Source organism: Colias eurytheme, chromosome 4 (assembly GCF_061535395.1).
Source record: "Colias eurytheme isolate Ceu_HAF_F1 chromosome 4, ilColEury1 Martin Lab GWU primary, whole genome shotgun sequence".
Classification (NCBI taxonomy): domain Eukaryota; kingdom Metazoa; phylum Arthropoda; class Insecta; order Lepidoptera; family Pieridae; genus Colias; species Colias eurytheme.
The window spans coordinates 5,740,925-5,759,530 of NC_142983.1; the positions used below are offsets into that span (position 1 = coordinate 5,740,925).

An 18,606-nucleotide genomic window follows, 5' to 3' on the forward strand; every position below is an offset into this window, starting at 1 on the left:
ATATTTGTCCTTAACTTTTAGTTGCCACAATTTCAGTTAAGTATCTAATCGATTTTATGAAAACGAAAGATAAAATTCGCATTATTAACGATAACGCGTATAGGTAGGTGTGATGTTTAATTTCTGACAAGATTATCAGCTCAGAGATTAGCAGTAGGAAATGAACAAGTTCTGTTGTTCGTGATTAGATTGAATTATGATCTGTAGCACATCGAATAACCGTAACAATTACGCATACCACTGCGCAAGTTTTCCACGCACGGTCCGCGCCCAGACAAGATTGGGCGGAAGCGGCACCATTCGCGTCAGCCGCGCAGCAGTTCAGACTTCAGCCACCAGTCGCTCATCGATCCGCTGATAAGCGTTGTGTTCAAGAATTATCTAATAATCTCAAGTGCAGTGTGTACCGATAACCGATGATGTCTTTCGATACTGATGAACTTCGTGACGAGTGAGTATCGCCGATAAACTAATATTACTCATCCACGTTAAATATTACATACAAAACCTTACTATGTTTTAGAAGTTCAACTTACATAGTCGACTCTTTTGTTATAGATTATCACTGAACTGTAAGTTAAAATAATAATTAATAACGTGCAAGTAGCCGTTTTCTTATAAAAATGAGCTGATATCTATACACAGTGGTTATTACAAAACGTACCTATGAATAAAAAATTACAGTATTATAATATTGTAGGTATATACCTATATATAATTTTGGCAACGTTTACGATGTTCTAAAAAGGTACAACGTATCTAACAGGTTCGTTACACATTAAGATAATATATCTATGTATTTGCTGTTGTAAACAATAGGACCGTCCAAAGACGCCTATTATGATTTCTGAAACTAGGTGAACTTGACTTGACCCCATTTGACTAGTAACTTCAAGAGGGTATAGCACAATTGAAAGTCTCGTGAAAATTGTCAAAGGGTTGTCCTAATATGTACCTATATTACATAATATCTGTCCTATATATACCTAAATATAAGAAAAATATCATAGTCTAAACAAATATATAGACGTAGTTAGTAGCTCCTTAATTCTGAATAAATTATATAGCTGTATTGTAAATTGACAAGGAATTAAACAGGTACTTAACAAAATTCCATTGGCTCGGATTGGATAGAATAAAAATCCAAGGATCGGGATCTTATATTGGTAATGAATAAGTAATAACAATAGATAATATTAAATTAAACTGCTTGTTTCTTGATAAAATATCACCATTGCCTACGGTACAATATTAATCAAACTGAAATTAACGAATTTACTATAAAAATAGGTATAGAACTGCTATTTTTACCATAGTAATTTAAGTAGGTATTATATGTTTTACACAATGCAGTCTAAAATTATGTGCATTAGGAGATTTAAAAAAATCGTTTAAACAAAAGAATGGGAAATTTAACACCAATATCCTATTACATTTTGTACAATATAAATTTAAACTTCATTATTTAGGTATTAGGTACTGGAAAACATAGTTTTTTTGCAAAAAATTCTATGTTTTCCATCTTTATTTTTTAAAGGAGAGTGAAGTTATCGCGCCCTTATCGCAGGAAACTTCTAATCAACACTTGTTTTAGTCAATATGTAGGAAGTACCCGCCCTTTTTATTTTTTTAAATAATATCTCATATCTTCGTTATGGTACCTAGTTATTTTGTCGTAAAAAATAGGCACTTCATGTGGAAATCGATAATTTTAAAAGTGATACAACACCAAAACAATATGGTTTGCGCATACTCTAAAATACAGTGAACGAAAAAAAAAGGTTTTTACGTTTGACTAGTTAGATGTGCCGGTTTTTTCCGTTTGCGTTTCGCAGAATTGTGTTATCAATAGTTTGTTTTGATTACTGTTCGAGATGATTTTTATGTTGAAACAAAACAGTTATGTGTACATGTATAATTAAGTACGGGTGTACTAGCCACTAGGGCAGTATTACTCGAAAGGTCGTATAGCATAGGTGGTTTAAAATGAACGTTTCGCACTTCATAGTGATTTAATGTACGAGTATGTATAAAACATAAGCCGTCTAACCACATTTCATTTAGTAGAGCTCTTGTAACTGCACGCAGTATTGTAAAGTGTATTGTGTGGCTCTGTATGGATTTAAATTAAAATAAAATGTAAGTTACTAATATATTTTATAACAAGTATCATACAAATTGATTTTTATTCAATATATTTTTATTATCTAAGTATATCTAGGTATTTGTCTGATAAGAATTTTTTATTGAAAAAAATAGTCATTAACTATGTATTTTAAATTTTTTTGTGAAGTAGGTACCTACCTATACCAATCGCTAATGTTTCCAAAATATAGTCAAATTCATATCTTCATGATATCTCGTATACTCATGTTACTTACCGATCCCAGGTAAATCGTAAAATCTTTTATTTTTTTTTATTAAAATATTTTTATTAACTACCTACATATTTGTTAGATAAAATGTTGTTTTATTTTTGTGTGTGGATAACAACTTTAATCAAAGTTAAATCCCCGCCCTGGGTCATCTACTCATGTTTTAAGCAAAAAGTCAGCTACGATCAATTTAATAATAATAAATGAAAAATGTGTTTACTAGCAACATGTTTAAATCAATAAATAATAGTTTAAAGCAATAAAATGTTTATCTTAAGTATAATGTTTCTTCTCAAGTTTATCCTATTGCGCTTATCGAACTTGCACAGTTTCATATTCGGCCAATTCGGCCAGTCATTTGTTGATATCAACATAAATAATTTACTTGTTGGACAACAATTTCTTAGTTACACATTTTAAAAATGAATCAATTGAATGCTCGTATTTTGTAATATTAAACAAGCTCTTATTAGATAAAATAAATGCTGTGTATAGTACAATTTTCAATCTATTTTTATTTATAATACATATAAACTAGCTGTTATACCTAACAATCGCGCTCCATATTAATCGATTTTGTAAACTTGAACTCGATAACGAAACGCCTACAACGTACCTAGATAGTAAAATATTAGATAATATGTGAGCATTTAGTACGTACCTATATTATCTCAATGTATGTGAGGCAATTTTTTTAAAGTTAACTGGGTCGTTTTCAAAATAATTGTACATTACTACAAAATGTTTGTCCCCCTAAAAAATCTTCGAAAAAAATATGGTTACGACTGAAATAAATCATTGTTAACGTTTTACAGACTAAACTTAAGCATACTGCATATCATTTCTGATAAAAAGCAATGAATTGCGATTCAAATTCTTACATAAATTTAATGTGAAAATAAAGTAACAAAAAAAGCTCCATACATTTTTTTATTGTCCCCTATGTGGACGACAATGAAAACTAATATTTTTATCAGAATTTTTGTATGAAACTTCCTATTTTTTTGTATCATAATTAAAAAGCAATGTTTGAAGTGTTAGGTATATCTGATAGATTAAACTATTTAAATTACCTTAAATAAACGAAGAATTACATATTATAAAAATGTCCCTATCAATCGTTACAATTTCTTCTTCTTCTTCTTCTTCTTTTTCAAATGGTAACTCCCGATCCCAGTGAGGACGGATTCTGCCAATGTCAAGTTTTGAACGGATGGTCAGTTTAAGTTAATGCTTATGTTAAGCGTGCTCTGTGCTGAGGAAAAATCACGGTTGAGATGATTTACTTTTTATTTACTGAAAGACTTCTTACATGGAGCTGTATAACCTGACAAAGAACAATTATTAGTTATAGACAACACAACACATCACAAAAGCATAACATAAAATAGGTATAGGTAGTCAGTGGGAGTTCAAAATTTTATATTGTTAAAATTGATAAATTTTGATAGGATATTCACAAATGAGGTAGGGACAAGGCAAAGTAAACACTTAAAATTAGTAGGGAGGGGAACATCTGGGGGAAGGATATCCAGAAGTGAGATACGGAGCTTAGGGCAAACAAAGAATAAATGGTCATAACTTCCTTCGTCTATACCACACTCACAGAGAGAATGGTCACGAACATGAATTTTAAATAAATGATTAGGAGTGGTATTGTGACCCAAACGGAGGCGGCAAATGGTGGAAACAGTAGGCTTGTCTATATTAGGGAAACGGAAGAACCAGGGCTTACGTGGAATTGAGGGTTGGATATCTCTATAAAATTTCCCTTTGGTTGAATTTTTCCACTGACTGTTCCATGTATGATCCAAGCGATCCTTAGAAAGAGAAGAGAGATCGTGGGCATAATTAGAGTAATGCTCCAGAGTACCATGTTGAATGGCAGATTTAGCCAGAACGTCAGCTTTCTCATTGCCTATAATACCAGAATGGCTTGGAATATGTACTAAATCTACCTGAAGCCCTTTTCTGAAGCAGTTGTAAAGTGCGGATTTTATTAGAAAGATGATAGGAAATTTAGACTTTGAGCGGAAAGGGTTAGAAGTAATAGTCTGAAGACAGCTGAGGGAGTCCGAAAAAATAACTGAATTTTGGAGATTATGAGAGTCGATAAAATTGAGAGCTTCCAGCTGTGGCTTCACCAGTAAAAACAGAAGAGAGAGGGGGACATTTAAATTGTAAAATAGTGTTAGAGTTATGGTGCCATACAGCAACCCCTACAGCAAGATGTTTTGACACTTTTGAGGCATCCGTAAAAAAAAGATTATAACCACGCCAGTAGGAAGAAACCAGACAGTTAAAAGCAACATTAGAATCTGGAGCATATTTTGGAATACCAGAACTCATATTAATGTTGGGGTTAAAAACTAGTGCATGAAACGGAGTTGAATATAAAGGATGGATACTAAATTGGGATGTTGGATCCGGAAGGCGGTTAAATTTGATGAGACTTTTAAGTAGGCAAGGAAAATCAGATGGACGACGGAGGTTATTTAGAGTAAGTATTTGAAGTAGATTTCGAATTTTAGGAAGAAGGGGATGAGAGGATAATTGTATAAGCCGAAAGAAATACTTGTCTGACAGATATTGACGGCGGAGATATAAAGGAGGGTCTACACATTCTACCTGAAGGGCATTGACTGGGGTAGACTTCATGGCACCTATAATGAGTCGCAGACACTTGTATTGTATTCTGTCCAATTTTATTAAAGCTGTTTTATTGCAAGGTTCTAAGATGAACGACGCATAATCCAAAAGGCTACGGATTATAGCATTATAAACTAGTTTTTGACAATATGGATGTGATCCCCACCAAACACCAGCTAGGGAGCGTAAAACATTAATACCCTTTTCGCACTTCTGAGAAATGTAGTTAGTGTGAGCCATACCATTCAGCTTTTGGTCAAGCACCACCCCTAGAAATTTAATCTTGTTGACTACAGGGATTGAGGAGTTTTCTAGTAATATTACCGGCTGTGGGATCAAGCGTTTTTTCGTGAACACAACTATATTGCTTTTGCTGGGCGATAGTGACAAGCCATGATCGTTCATCCAATTTTCCAAATAAGATAAGGCGCTGTTAAGTCGAAAGGTAATCACATCCATATTCTCTGACGAAGTATACAATGCTATATCGTCCGCATACTGCAGAACGCTACAATACGATGGAATGGCTTTATCCAAATCCCAGGTGTATATAGAATACAATAATGGACTCAAAACGGAACCTTGAGGGAGGCCTTTAAATACATGTCTAGTAGGTGTGTCTTTAGAACAGCGTACTTGTATCGTCCTCAACATTAATAAGTTGAAGATGAAATGTATCATCCTCTCAGGCAAACTCAGCTGTAACATTTTCTGTCTGAGCACTGGAAGAAGAACATTATCGTACGCTGAAACTACATCCAAAAATACGCCAACCAAATACTGTTTATTGTGAAAAGAGGAACGAATGTCAGTTGTTAAAATACTAAGACTGTCTAATACACTCAAACCTTTCCTAAAGCCAAATTGGGAACTAGCTAGGAGGCCTCTGTTCTCGACCAGCCATTCTAGACGATTTTTAATAAGGTGTTAGGTGATTTTGGCTAAGGTAGAAGACAGGGCGATTGGTCTATAGGAATTGGGGTTAAGGGGATCCTTGCCGGGTTTGGGGATAGGAATAATAAGCTGGGATTTCCAAGAGTCCGGAATAATGGCATGTAAAAAGAAAATGTTAATTAAATTTAGGAAAAAAGATTTTGTTTGATCGCCTGACTTGCAAAGAAAAGAATATGGTATACCATCAACCCCAGGAGATGAGTCTTTTAAGCCATCAAGAACCGTAACAAGTTCTTGCAAGGTGAATGGGCAATCCATACTGTCGTATGATACTAAATTATGGGGAGGACAAGGAAAATGATCAGAAGAGGGGACAAATGGAGGGGATAGTTTGTCAATGAAATCATCAAGCCAAACGTCTGAGTTGTTGGATACTCTATTTTTATCACATAGAGCTCCACGGAAACGGCGAATACTATTCCACATTAATGATGGCGGGGTTTTTGGAGATAAGCTCTCACAGAAACGGATCCAACCCTGTTTCTTTTTTTTTGATAGCACCCGTTTAGTTCGTGCTGCAATTTTCTTATAATTAATAAAGTTCTCATAAGACATACTGGAAACATATCTTAGCTCGGCTTCTTTACGGTCCTTAACTATGGCAGTACACTCATGGTCCCACCAGGGAGGGGATAGCTTCTTAAAAGACAGAGTTGAATAAGTTTTCAATGGGAAAGATTCGGTAGCAGTAGTCTCGAGACAGTTAACAAAATGAGAATAAGATTCCAAACAATTCTCAGGTGAAGCATTTGGGAGATTACTTATTTTGGTATCAAGGGAGTTGGCAAATTTCTCCCAGTCGGCATTGCCTAACTTAAATTTGAGCAAAGGTGGGAAAGCTCTAGTGGGAACATGGACTGTGCGTGAGCAGGAGATGAGGATTGGAAAATGGTCGCTCCCATGAGTAGAGGAAAGCGTAGAACAAGAAAAGGAAGGAGCTAAGACAGAAGAGCAAATTGTTAAGTCCACTACAGTATTAGGATTTTGTAATGGGGAGACTCTACGGGTAGGAAGGCAATCGTTAATAATACACATATTCAGATCTTCAAAGAGGTCAACCAAAAGATATCCAAAGGAGTCGCAAATGTACGAGCCCCAAGAAGTATGGTGGCCATTAAAGTCACCCATAATAATTACAGGGGGAGGAAGAGAGGAGATGATTAAGGAAAGCTCTGGAATAAAACTAGGATGGGGATGAGGAACATAAACGGATAAGACTGATATATTAGCAGCTCTAGCTGCAACTGCATTAAAGTTACAGCCATGATGGGGAAGTGGAATTTGTGAAAAGGGAATACTGTTATTCAAGAGCAGAGCACAGCCAGCATAACCATCAGCTCTGTCGTCTCTAAGACAGGAATAGCCCGGAACCCTAAACCGAGAACCGGGCATTAACCATGTCTCTGAGATAGCAAGAACCAAAGGTTTATGATTGGTTATTAATTCAAAAATCTCGTGCTTCTTGGGACGGATACTCTGGGCGTTCCATTGCAGAAACACTAGATCCATAATTGAGGATTGATGAGAAACGGGATAATCTTTCGGCAACGTTGGACGGTAACTGGTGGGGATAAGAAAGTAAAGTCTCTATAAAAGATAAACACATATTAAGTAGATGTTCATCAAAAGGAAGTGAAGAGCCCGTATTAGGGAGAGCACAACCATTAGAAAGGGAGGAGGGAGGTTCACGAATGATAGAATGATGTGCATCCTTATCATAAGACTTACCCAGAGGAGCTCGGGAACGGGGGGTCTTAGTGACTGTTTTTCTGTATGAAACATTAGGTGTTGATTGGATAGGAGGATTAAATTGGGAAGACGGGAGGCTTTGGGAATGTATAGATAAAGGATTCTGTATCTGAATATTCTCAGCATAGGATCTACGAGTTGACGGGATGACTCTAGAAGCCTCCTCAAAAGATATCCCTTCAGATGCCATTAACTCCTTAATGGCCTTTTGCCTAGCTTGTTCGGGGCATTTCCTATCAGTGGCATAATGCTTACCAGTACAATGGAGGCATGTTGCATCAGACTCTAAAATTGAACAAGAGTCGCCCAAATGGGCCTGTGAGCATTTGACACAACGTTCCTTAGAGCGACATTGGTCGCGTACATGTCCAAACCGACAGCATTTATAACATTGAATTGTGGGGTATTGGTACACTTCTACTGGCATGGAGTTGTAAAGGCAGTATATTCTTTCTGGACGAACTTGGCCTTGAAAGGTCAAAACAACGGTTTGAGATGGTGACCATGAAGTAACACCATCTATTCTGATTTTTTTATTAAGCCGTCTGGCTTTCAATATTTTGCCTCTTCCACCTGGGAAATCCACATGGCTGATAAACTCTTCCATAGACCACTCCGTAGGGACACCTTTGACAATGCCCATACGAGTGATGTGAAAAGTTGGAATGGAGGCTTGGTAATTTGAATCTTTAAGAGGGGGGAAATTTATAAAATTATTTGCGTCACAAGCGGTATTGAATTTTACAGAAATTTTATTACGCCCAATAGCTTTAACTCCATCCTTGGCTATGTTAGCTACACGATTGTTGTAAAGGAAAGATCCAAATTTGATCGGTCTGATGGTTAAACCCGCCGCAGGATCGGCCTCTGTACGGGACACATAGACAATAAAGGGACCACTGTCATTGTCGGAATATGTAATGGGATTAGATAAAATGGGATCCACATATGAACTTTGCGAGGATGCGATCGCGTAGTTGTTAACTGTAACATGTCTTTTAGACGGGATCATATCTGTATCAGCAACGGATGGCTCTGACCGTTGTCTCTTATTACTTGTGTGCTCCGCTTCCATCACCTCACCCTGGATGTCAGGAGGTTTACCAGGGTCGGGAGGATCAGGATTCATGATGGGTGAGGAAAGTTAGTAAATAAACGCTTACCCCAATATATATATATAGAGACAATCACAAATTTGGTTATCACTACCAGTTTACACTAAAAAAGAGTGTTCTCAACAAGTTAGTTAACAAAAATCTCAATGGCACGTGTTTTCTCCGACACAACAAAGATCGAAAAAAACCGTTACAATTTCGTGACACTGATTTATTGACATAATTAACCAACTTCTTGTATCACAAAGAAGAGGAATCTAACTCTAATCATTGGCAACACTGGTCATGTCACGAAAAGTAAGGTCACATTAACGCGCCGCCATTTTGTTCGTCGTCCAGACATGGAAGAAGTCCAGTAGTGTGCTGTGCAAAAAATTTAGTTAAAATTTCCTAACGACGTATTCTCAACAAAAGTAAGTACATTTTGAAGAATTCACCTACCGCAATTGTAATATACTTAAATTATGACTAGAGTAATAGATTACACTTTCAATCTAATGGTAAATGTGATTATGTTTTGTGTAAAAGTATTTCTTAGGTTATTTTTTACATGTTACTGACGAACAATTTCGTGACATTTACTGACGTCAGTAAATTGTAGACGGTAAAGCTGTGGTCTCATGTGTAAAGTATGAAAATAAGATATTAAAATGTGTGTTAAATTAATGTAACGATTAAAAATAAAGGAGAAAAACAATAAATCTCTCAAGATTATTTTTTTGTAACTACAGGCCATACTTTTTTAAACCATGATGTAGGGTTAGTAAAGTCGGGCTTAGGGACTTGACTTTTCCCGGGATCTGATAACTTTTTTATAGTGAAAGCGGATCAGTGAGTCTTGGCCTCCAATTTTACAAGTGGTTTCTGATGGGATAACGCTTGCCTTATTGCATTTAGTGTTGATCGCTTTTCCACCCACACGAGTGATGCTTACTTTTGTTTTTATTTTTATTCAAAATACATATATCCAACAGCTTTTTTTAGTTTCAGAATGCCGCTAACCGGTGCCGAACGGCAAAAAAATACATTGAAAAACTAAAAAAGCAAAACCCTGAAATATATGAAAAGAAAAGGAAAACACACCTCGAGAAAGTGAAACAAAGACAAAGAAAAATATCAGATCTTAATGACAGTGAAAAAGAAGCTCGAAGACAAAAATGGAAAGAAGCTAATGATAGAAGAAAAGAAAAGGAAAAGCAAACAGAGAATTATAAAAATTAATGTTTTGTTGATTATTTTGTAACTAAAAATATATATTTTTTTTAACTAGTGACTTCTTACTTTTTTATATGTAATATTACCTTATTCTGAATACAGCCTTACTTTTACAACTTCCTGACATTTCCTAACGAAACAGTTTACTGACAATTTCGTGACGTACAAATATTTTGAAAATGACCCAACTATATATTTCTCTGATGTTCTTTTTTTAAAGTGAAACTTTTATTACATCGTCTCAAACTTTTTGGTCTGTGTAGTGTAGTTTCACTTTTACCGTGGTTTCATAAAACCACACAACATTTTTTTATTTAGGTACCTACATACTTATATGTATTTTTTAGGGTTATATTTTGTTATAATTTTTTTTATTATTTTTTCAGTTTATTTATTTAAAAATGTCGCACAATGGTGTGCAAGTATTGAGTGGTTCCGATGACCACAAAGGTGAGAAAAACGGCTGTCATTCGACCTCAAACGGTTATCACCATCCACACAGAAAGGTCTATGATAATAATGAAGAGGAATGTCTACAAAACGATTCAAGCGACAATTCGGATGCTGTTAGGTTGTTATATTTGTTTTAAAGGAACCGTTCAACATAATAACATAATTATGCATGTTTTGTTATAAGACCTAACAACTATTAATACGGTTATTATGCACACGCAACTGGTTTTTTAGTTTCTTAATTGAGAAATCAGGCTAACAGCATGAGTTTGTAACTAATGAGTAACGAGAAATTTACGTACTTACCTAATCAATCTTCATCAAACATAACACGTTAATCTGAAACTAAATAGCTGTGGAAATGAAAACTTTGTAACAATTAGGTACGGTCTGTAGACCGTGTGTACATGAGTCATATAAAATTATCTATATAAATACAATAAAAATTATTTATAGATAGCGTGGTATGTATCAAAAATAATTTTATATGTCTTGATCTAATATATCTCAATCTCAAATGAAATTAATACAATAAAATCAGTTCTGCAATTTTACATTATTTACGGTACTAATGCATGGCAAGTGGAAATTGATTGTATTTTTTTCGCTTAATATTATATAAGGGACGTTCATATATTACATGACGGCTATTTAATGATTTTAAACTCCCAACTCCCCTCGCGCTCTGTGGTTCCCACATTGGTGAAGAGTCGTGAATGAAAAACAGATTCCCCCGTACTTAATATCTCGTTTTTTTCCTTTTCACTTTTCACCTTTTCACTTCAGGTCTATTAGATAATAATCGGATTTTAAATAAAAAAATTAAATGGATAGATAATACAAACAAAATGTAGTGGAACTAATCCATGCTTAGAAGATGTTTTATTATTACTTTTTAAATAATCAGAGCAATATAAAAATTCCTCATAGTAGGAATTACATAATACCTATATCTGCTGTGAAGAAAAAATACTTGATATTTCCTGAAACACACCACATATGATTAATCAAAGAGCATCAAACGTGATTAATGGGTGTTCCCTTACAAGGAAAATATGTATATTGTAATTAATTTCGCAGATATCCCGATGGCTCGGTTCGGCTCCGCAACCCAAACATCGAACTCATGGATCAGGACATTTTGTACCATCTTGCCCTGGGAAGTGGTTCCCATGATCTCGTAGAGATGTTTGGGGATGTCAAGGTAAAAAAAATTAACAAGTTAGACGTGTAATATTTACCAAATTTATGAGAATAGGTACTCATGACTCAGTGGACAATTGATTTGTCGCTAAATGTTTCTTCCGGACACTGTTAATAAAATTTCTGTTAATAAAATATAGATAACATCTATATTAAAAAATATATTTGTTTTAAATTGTTTTGGTTTAAATTTAATTCATATTCTTTTTAATATTTTTGTAACATTCTACTTCATTACAGTTCGTATGTATGGGTGGTACTCCAAAGCGTATGGAGCAGTTCGCTTACAACATCATGGCAGAAATCGGACACAAGCTGCCATGTGGGACCACTTTGCAAGATATAAGCCAATTTTCGTACCGTTACTCTATGTACAAAGTTGGGCCTGTATTGTCTATAAGTGTGAGTTTTTTTACTTCATCATTTTAAAATTATGTACCTATAAGAAAATATTAGACATACCCATTTCCGTATATAGGTAAGGGTGCAATCCTCTTTCGGGAAAGGTCCAGAAGATATTCCAACGTAGAACAGCAAATTATTAGGTACATTTTCTTACATAATGGGAGAGGAATAAATATGAAACTCTATATTATATAATTGTTACATAACGATAAAATTAAGACTAATTGAAATTAAATGTATCTTCATTCAATTGGTTCAACTATCATATTGTTCCTGAGTCCTGACTCATGTTTTGTGCTGAGACAATTGGCGTAATTTATTGTTATTGGGTTCGCTTTATACAACAGGAAATTTGATCTAAATGTGGTTCATTTGTTTGTGTTTATGAAATTTTTTGTCTTCTTTTAATTACTACAAGGTTCACGTCGTATATGATGTTATATAGCTAATAGCACAGACTAATAATAATATACTACACGGTATACAACTAATAGCCTTCCTCCTTCAATAGACTATGTAACACCGACATAATTTTTCAAATCGAAACAATACTTCCGATACCAATACCTAGTTAACATAAACAAACATCCAATTATCCAATACTAATAGTTATGTAGACATAACTATTAGTATTGGATAATTATCATATCACATACGGTCAAGCTTTTGAGCACGTGATTTCTGCCATAAAAATACGTAAAAATAATTGCAATAATAGTATTAATTTTCATTGTCACTGTGGATTGCATTGTGATTAATTTTATTGAAATAAACGATGTTTATATTTCAATAAGACGACCCGTGACACAATAAATTATTCATAATTTATTTTGTCACGGGTCGTCTTACCATGGAAGCATGAAGTTGCTGATGAACACATTAAGATATCGTTACACATAAGATAAATATGAATTAGCAGAATGCAGATGCAAACCTATCAAGTAGCCGTAGGTATGCAAATAGTTATCCTACTAATATTATAGATGCGAAAATTTATGAGGATGGATGCTTGTTATTCTTTCATGCAAATACTACTGAACCGATTACAATGAAATTGGGTATGCAGGTAGCTGAAGACCCAGAATAAGACTTTAGGCTTTATATCCCGGAAATCCCACAGCAAGGGAACTATGCGGGTTTTTATTAGAAAACGCGGGCGGAAATCTAGTAATTTATATTACAAAAAAAAAGAATAATAGGTTCCTACATAATATATTTGGCATTGCACTATTAGATAAATTAAATACCTACTAATGCAACAGAAAAGCTAAAATATTATGGCTATTTATATACGGAAAAGTTATAAAAATTATTCATTTTGGAACTAATATTTATGGTTGTTTAAACCTTGTCTAGTCATTTATGTAATTTTTATATAGGAAATAGTTATCCTTGCATTTTATATAATATTATGATTTTTTTTTATAATTTTTAAATTTGAACCTTGTTATTTCTGTATGCAATAAGCTTTTTCGATTCACAGCACGGCATGGGCATCCCGTCCGTGGGCATCCTCCTCCACGAAGTGATAAAGCTAATGTACCACGCGAAGGTGCGCGATCCCGTGTTCTTCAGAATTGGCACGTGCGGTGGGATCGGTAACGAGGGGGGGACTGTTGTGATCTCGGAGGAAGTCGTGGATGGAGCACTGCGGAATGTTCTGGAAGTGGTAAGATATTCGATGACGTGTAAAAGACTAATGGATTAAACGCGATTTGTTCATCTATAATACTCTCGTAAAATAACGGATTTTAAACGCGATTTATTCATATAGAACCCTTACGTAAAATAAAACATAAAAAAATATGTAGTTAATATTATCATGACGTGTATTTAATGTTTATATTGTCCAGTTTCACTTTTTGGAATTGTTATAAATTTTAAAATATGTACATGGTAGGTAAATAAATTGCATGCAGTATGTGTAATACTAGCCGTTCGGGTCGGTTTAGCTCAGGTTAATCCGGGATAAAATATAATTTGATATAGGTACAACTTCTGCCACCGAAAATTGTAGCTTTTAATAATATACTTTTGGAAAAATAATTTTAACATCGATTTTGTAGCATGTTATTGATTTAAATTAAAATGTATTTTATTTTTTCCAAATTGTACTATTTAGTGCACTTATCATATTATGCATATAAAATTCATTGCGTCTAAGCTGATAGATGATAAGAAATATAGCTCGCTAGTCTATTTCCAATGACGTTCTTACGCAATAAAGACCTTTATTGTATGTACATACGTAAGCAGCAAATACCTTTCTCTTATAAATAATATCTTGCCTATATGTATTAACCCTACCATATGCACTATATACTTACTATAGTTCAGTGCCAGGGCCACTTGATAACATTCCATAGTTACAAAAGTGATTGTGAATAATAAGAATGTTATTCTTTATTAAGGTTGTTATAGCTAACTTGATGAATAGCCTGTGTAATTATGAAGATTATGAGAGCAAATGCTTAAGATTAGTTGTTACTAGCTCAAACCGAGCGACTTCTCGTGTAAAATATATTTTTTTTTATTAATGAGATGTGCTACGGCTTGTATTAATTAGTTTAATAAACCTTGAAAATAATTTTAGGACTCGATTTTATAGTTTCGCAGGTAACATCCATGTGAACAAATAACATACAATACATTATACAATATTTTCTAAAATAATATTACAAGGAGAACTTTTTTGTCATCATTACTTACGTTGATCTTATTCATAATTAAATTTGAATAAAGATGATAAGTACCTATTAAACCTAAAATTATTATAGACTGTGCTTGGCAAAACACTTCAACGGCCAGCCAAGTTGGATAGAAGATTGGCGCGGGAGCTCAAAGCTTTGGCGGATCCTGAAGACCCTTACGATACAGTCACGGGCAAAACCATGTGCACTTATGATTTCTATGAAGGTAAGTGTAATATTTATTGCCTGCAGTTTGCATTGAATTGTAATAATTTCAGTCTCAACGCCTTATGCTAAGAAGCTCTATTCTTTAACAATTGTATGACAAACTAAATAATATAATTATGTAATTCAATCAGTCTGCAAATTGTCGCATTGTATTCTCATTTAAGTAATCGATTGAAATGTAAAGCGAATTGGCTAACGTTCATTTGACACTGGATTGCGATAAGTGTAGTAATGGACAAATTTTAACAATAACAATATATTCACAACTATAGGTAGGTCTAATATAGATGTTCTGAATAGATAAATATGTTATGTAAATTGCAGGCCAGGGTCGTTTAGATGGCGCATTCTGTGATTTCACTGAGCCGGATAAGATGGAGTATCTGGAGAGGATCCACAAATCTGGAGTTGTGAATATCGAAATGGAGTCACTTGCTTTTGCAGCTCTCACTCACCACGCTGGTATAAAGGCGGCTGTTATTTGTGTCACGCTGCTTGATAGACTGAAGGGAGATCAGGTTAATATACTATTTATTCCGTCAGTCCTCGGATCACAGACACAATAGAAAATCTATTGTGTCTCGGCCCGATCGGGCCGCTCGGTGGTCAATGGGTTATTAGGTTACATATTCATACTTCTATGTGGTTGTATGACCACTGCTATTGTAGGACAGATTACCCTATGATTTGGAGCCGTTGAAAAAAGGTCCTTTTTCTTGTTAAAAAAAATCTTTTAATCTGTTTACAACTTGATGTATAAAATTACACTATAATTAATATTATATCAAATTAATTCAGGTCCTAGCGCCTAAAGAAGTTTTGGACGAGTGGCAGCAGCGTCCTACGAAACTTGTCTCTCGTTACATCAAACGGTACGTTATAATATTTCCTACATATTTGTTATGCTTTTACTTTTTATGATTTTATTTTTTAATTTGGGTTATTTTTTCAGTAGATACTTATAGTGCATGCATAACACGTACAAGATCTATATTTCAATCACATATTAATCGGGTATGTTGGTGTGATTTATGTTTTATATTTACTTCTTTCATAGAACTAATTTATGTTTTTTTTCTGTACAGATATTTGCAAATGAAAGGTCGTTTGTCTTTAGACGGTCACGGATCAATTGCTGTGAAGAGTCCCCGACGATTTAAACTTGTTCAGCAGGAGTCTGAAACTTACGATTAAATTATTTGTCTTTACTCAAATCCTGGAACTATAATTGTAAGTTCTACGATATGAGTTCTTTTATCAATGAAGATGTCGTTAGAAAGGCTAGATTTTACCTACACAGTATGAAAATTAGTACGTGTTTGGGCACTTTAGGTCTGTATAACACAATTATTAAAAATGTTACAATGTCTGTCATTTGGTTATTGCACCGATAAAATTTACTAATATGTTCATTGTTAAATTTAAATGATTCGATGCGAAATGTTGTATTGTTAACGGTACGAAATGAAAATGTTTTTGTACTGCCACTATTATCAAATAAACTTGGATGTTAGGCATAATTTGATGTGAATTTCAAGTATTAGCTATAAGAACAGGATTGTATGAAATACACGTATCTATTTCGATTGATATTGTAAAATTCTTTGTTTCAATTATACACGCATAATATAGGCGGACTAACTGACTTCGATCATCGAACTGATTGATGCCTATCGCAAAAACTGTGTAAGTCTAAGAAAAGTTATTATGTCCCTATTTATCGCTTCGATGAGTCCGCAACTATAAAAAATATATCGATTGCAATTTTATAAGTGTTGTATTTTATATAAATAGGTATTTTACTTGGGAGTTTTGAATTTTTTATCTGCAGTGTTTATTGATAATGAGTTGAAAAGTCAAATATACATAAGTTATTGTTAAACAAAATTACATATTAATTAGCGATATTGCACTTGTATTTCTTTTGATGGAATTTTATTGTTGTTTAGAACCGTTTAAAAGTATTTTTCTGTGTGTTTATATGGATTTGTTGATACCTATTATTAGTATTTTATACCGACATTGATATAAAAAAACATATCTCTATTTCCTACGGAATTCTATCCTACTTACCCATTTTATTCTTAATATCTTTAAGCAAATATATTTCTTATTGATTAGAAAATTATGACAGTTAAAGGCTACTACTTGATATTTATTTCCTGCACGGGTTTTAAATGTAGTTTGCCTAGACATGTTCTGCTTAGAAATTATTAGAAATATTTAATATTTTTGAATGTGTATGCACCTATTTATATCCGTATGCTAATGTTTGTAAATTTCTCTATCGTTTTTTATTAAGTACACGACAACGACGCGGACGTTGTAAAACATTTTAAACTGTAACCTGACTTTTAAATTTTTAATATAATTAACATTGTACTTGTAGAAATAAAAACATTGACGTTAATATAAAACATTTCCGTTCTACTTAAAATATCTAAGACATGTTTATCTGCAAACTTGTAATAAAACATTTTATGGTTTTAAGTAATGTTAATTGACCTTACCGCTGACTAATAACTTAATAAGTAAGTACTTGGTTCAATTCGACTTCAAATTTGTATTTACTTATCATAATTATACTTCAAATTAATAATTTCAATATACCTTGTAGGTATAAAATACTTGTTCTTGAATATAATATTATATAAGGATATATCGAAGTCGTGAGAGGCTTATGATATACTTTGCCTAAATTCAGTTCCTAAATGAACGGTAATGTTATTTCCAATTTACTTTTTCATGTCCAGATAAAACACTATTTCTGCCTGTATGTCGTTATGAGATGTGTGTGTAGATGTCTTCTTTATGAATATAATGTAGAGTGGAGGTGCAAAGTATGATAATTTGTACCTTAGCTTAGTGTCGGCTATCGAGTCGAGGTCTAATGTGCTTCCACAATATTGTATTTTATTGTTGTTGATTGTTCATACACAAGCTGTTGTCGATATTGCTTAAGGCGTTACGGTCTTTGTTAATAAGTAGATGTAGAATCTCAACACGGACCTAATGTTAAGAATGTTTCCGTGTAATTTATCTTATTGAAATATTTAATGAAAGTAAAGTGTAAGTTAGTTATTTAATCAACGATTGAGTTTACGATTATAATGACAAATTATTATAAGTAGATAGTTCACTATGAGTATATCACTTGTATTCTATGGCACCAATATTAATTATTATAGCCTGTATTAATGTAATTAATTAAGTATTTGTAAGTGTTATACAAACTAGCAAAAAAATCATAAAAAATATGTTCTTTCTTCTCGCTAACCTTAGACTTGGCATGGACAAAACCTTATACTTAATGATGAAATTCTATAGATCCCACCCGCCGTTGAATAATAATTAATTAAACAGTATATGAAAAGTTATATATCCTTTGTTGCTAATGTTTTATCTACAATATAATATTTTTCACTAAACATCCTGTTTCTTTTCGTTTTCGAGTTGTATATAAAATTAAGGTTTGTCTATAATATTGGCTTACATGTGTTAAACGTTTAATAAAAAACTTCTGTTTCACCAATATTTTTTTTTATTTAAATATTTTAAAACAAGGGTTTT

At 33.6% G+C, this 18,606-nt stretch overlaps 2 protein-coding genes across 4 annotated transcripts; one reads left to right on the forward strand and one right to left on the reverse strand.

The window, feature by feature from the left end:
* The first annotated feature begins 340 nt into the window (after positions 1-340).
* On the forward strand, positions 341-18,568 carry LOC149908977 (uridine phosphorylase 1). Of its 3 annotated transcripts, XM_090120554.1 has the most exons (9): positions 1,956-2,139; positions 10,444-10,628; positions 11,591-11,714; positions 11,954-12,115; positions 13,602-13,787; positions 14,896-15,034; positions 15,361-15,554; positions 15,835-15,908; positions 16,122-18,568. In XM_090120554.1, the coding sequence occupies exons 2-9, from the start codon at positions 10,459-10,461 to the stop codon at positions 16,228-16,230; spliced, it is 1,158 nt and encodes a 385-aa protein (XP_089976680.1). In that variant the 5' UTR covers positions 1,956-2,139; positions 10,444-10,458; the 3' UTR covers positions 16,231-18,568. The 3 variants fall into 3 exon arrangements, with proteins under 3 accessions (XP_089976681.1, XP_089976680.1, XP_089976683.1); XM_090120555.1 differs by lacking the exons at positions 1,956-2,139; positions 10,444-10,628 and adding an exon at positions 341-451; XM_090120557.1 differs by lacking the exon at positions 10,444-10,628 and having other exon boundaries at positions 1,957-2,139.
* Positions 7,423-8,856, reverse strand: LOC149908978 (uncharacterized). Its single transcript, XM_090101488.1, has 2 exons — positions 7,707-8,856; positions 7,423-7,565 (listed from the first exon to the last, which is right to left on the reverse strand). Exons 1-2 carry the CDS (start codon positions 8,854-8,856, stop codon positions 7,423-7,425), a joined length of 1,293 nt encoding a protein of 430 aa, XP_089957614.1.
* Positions 18,569-18,606: the final 38 nt, after the last annotated feature.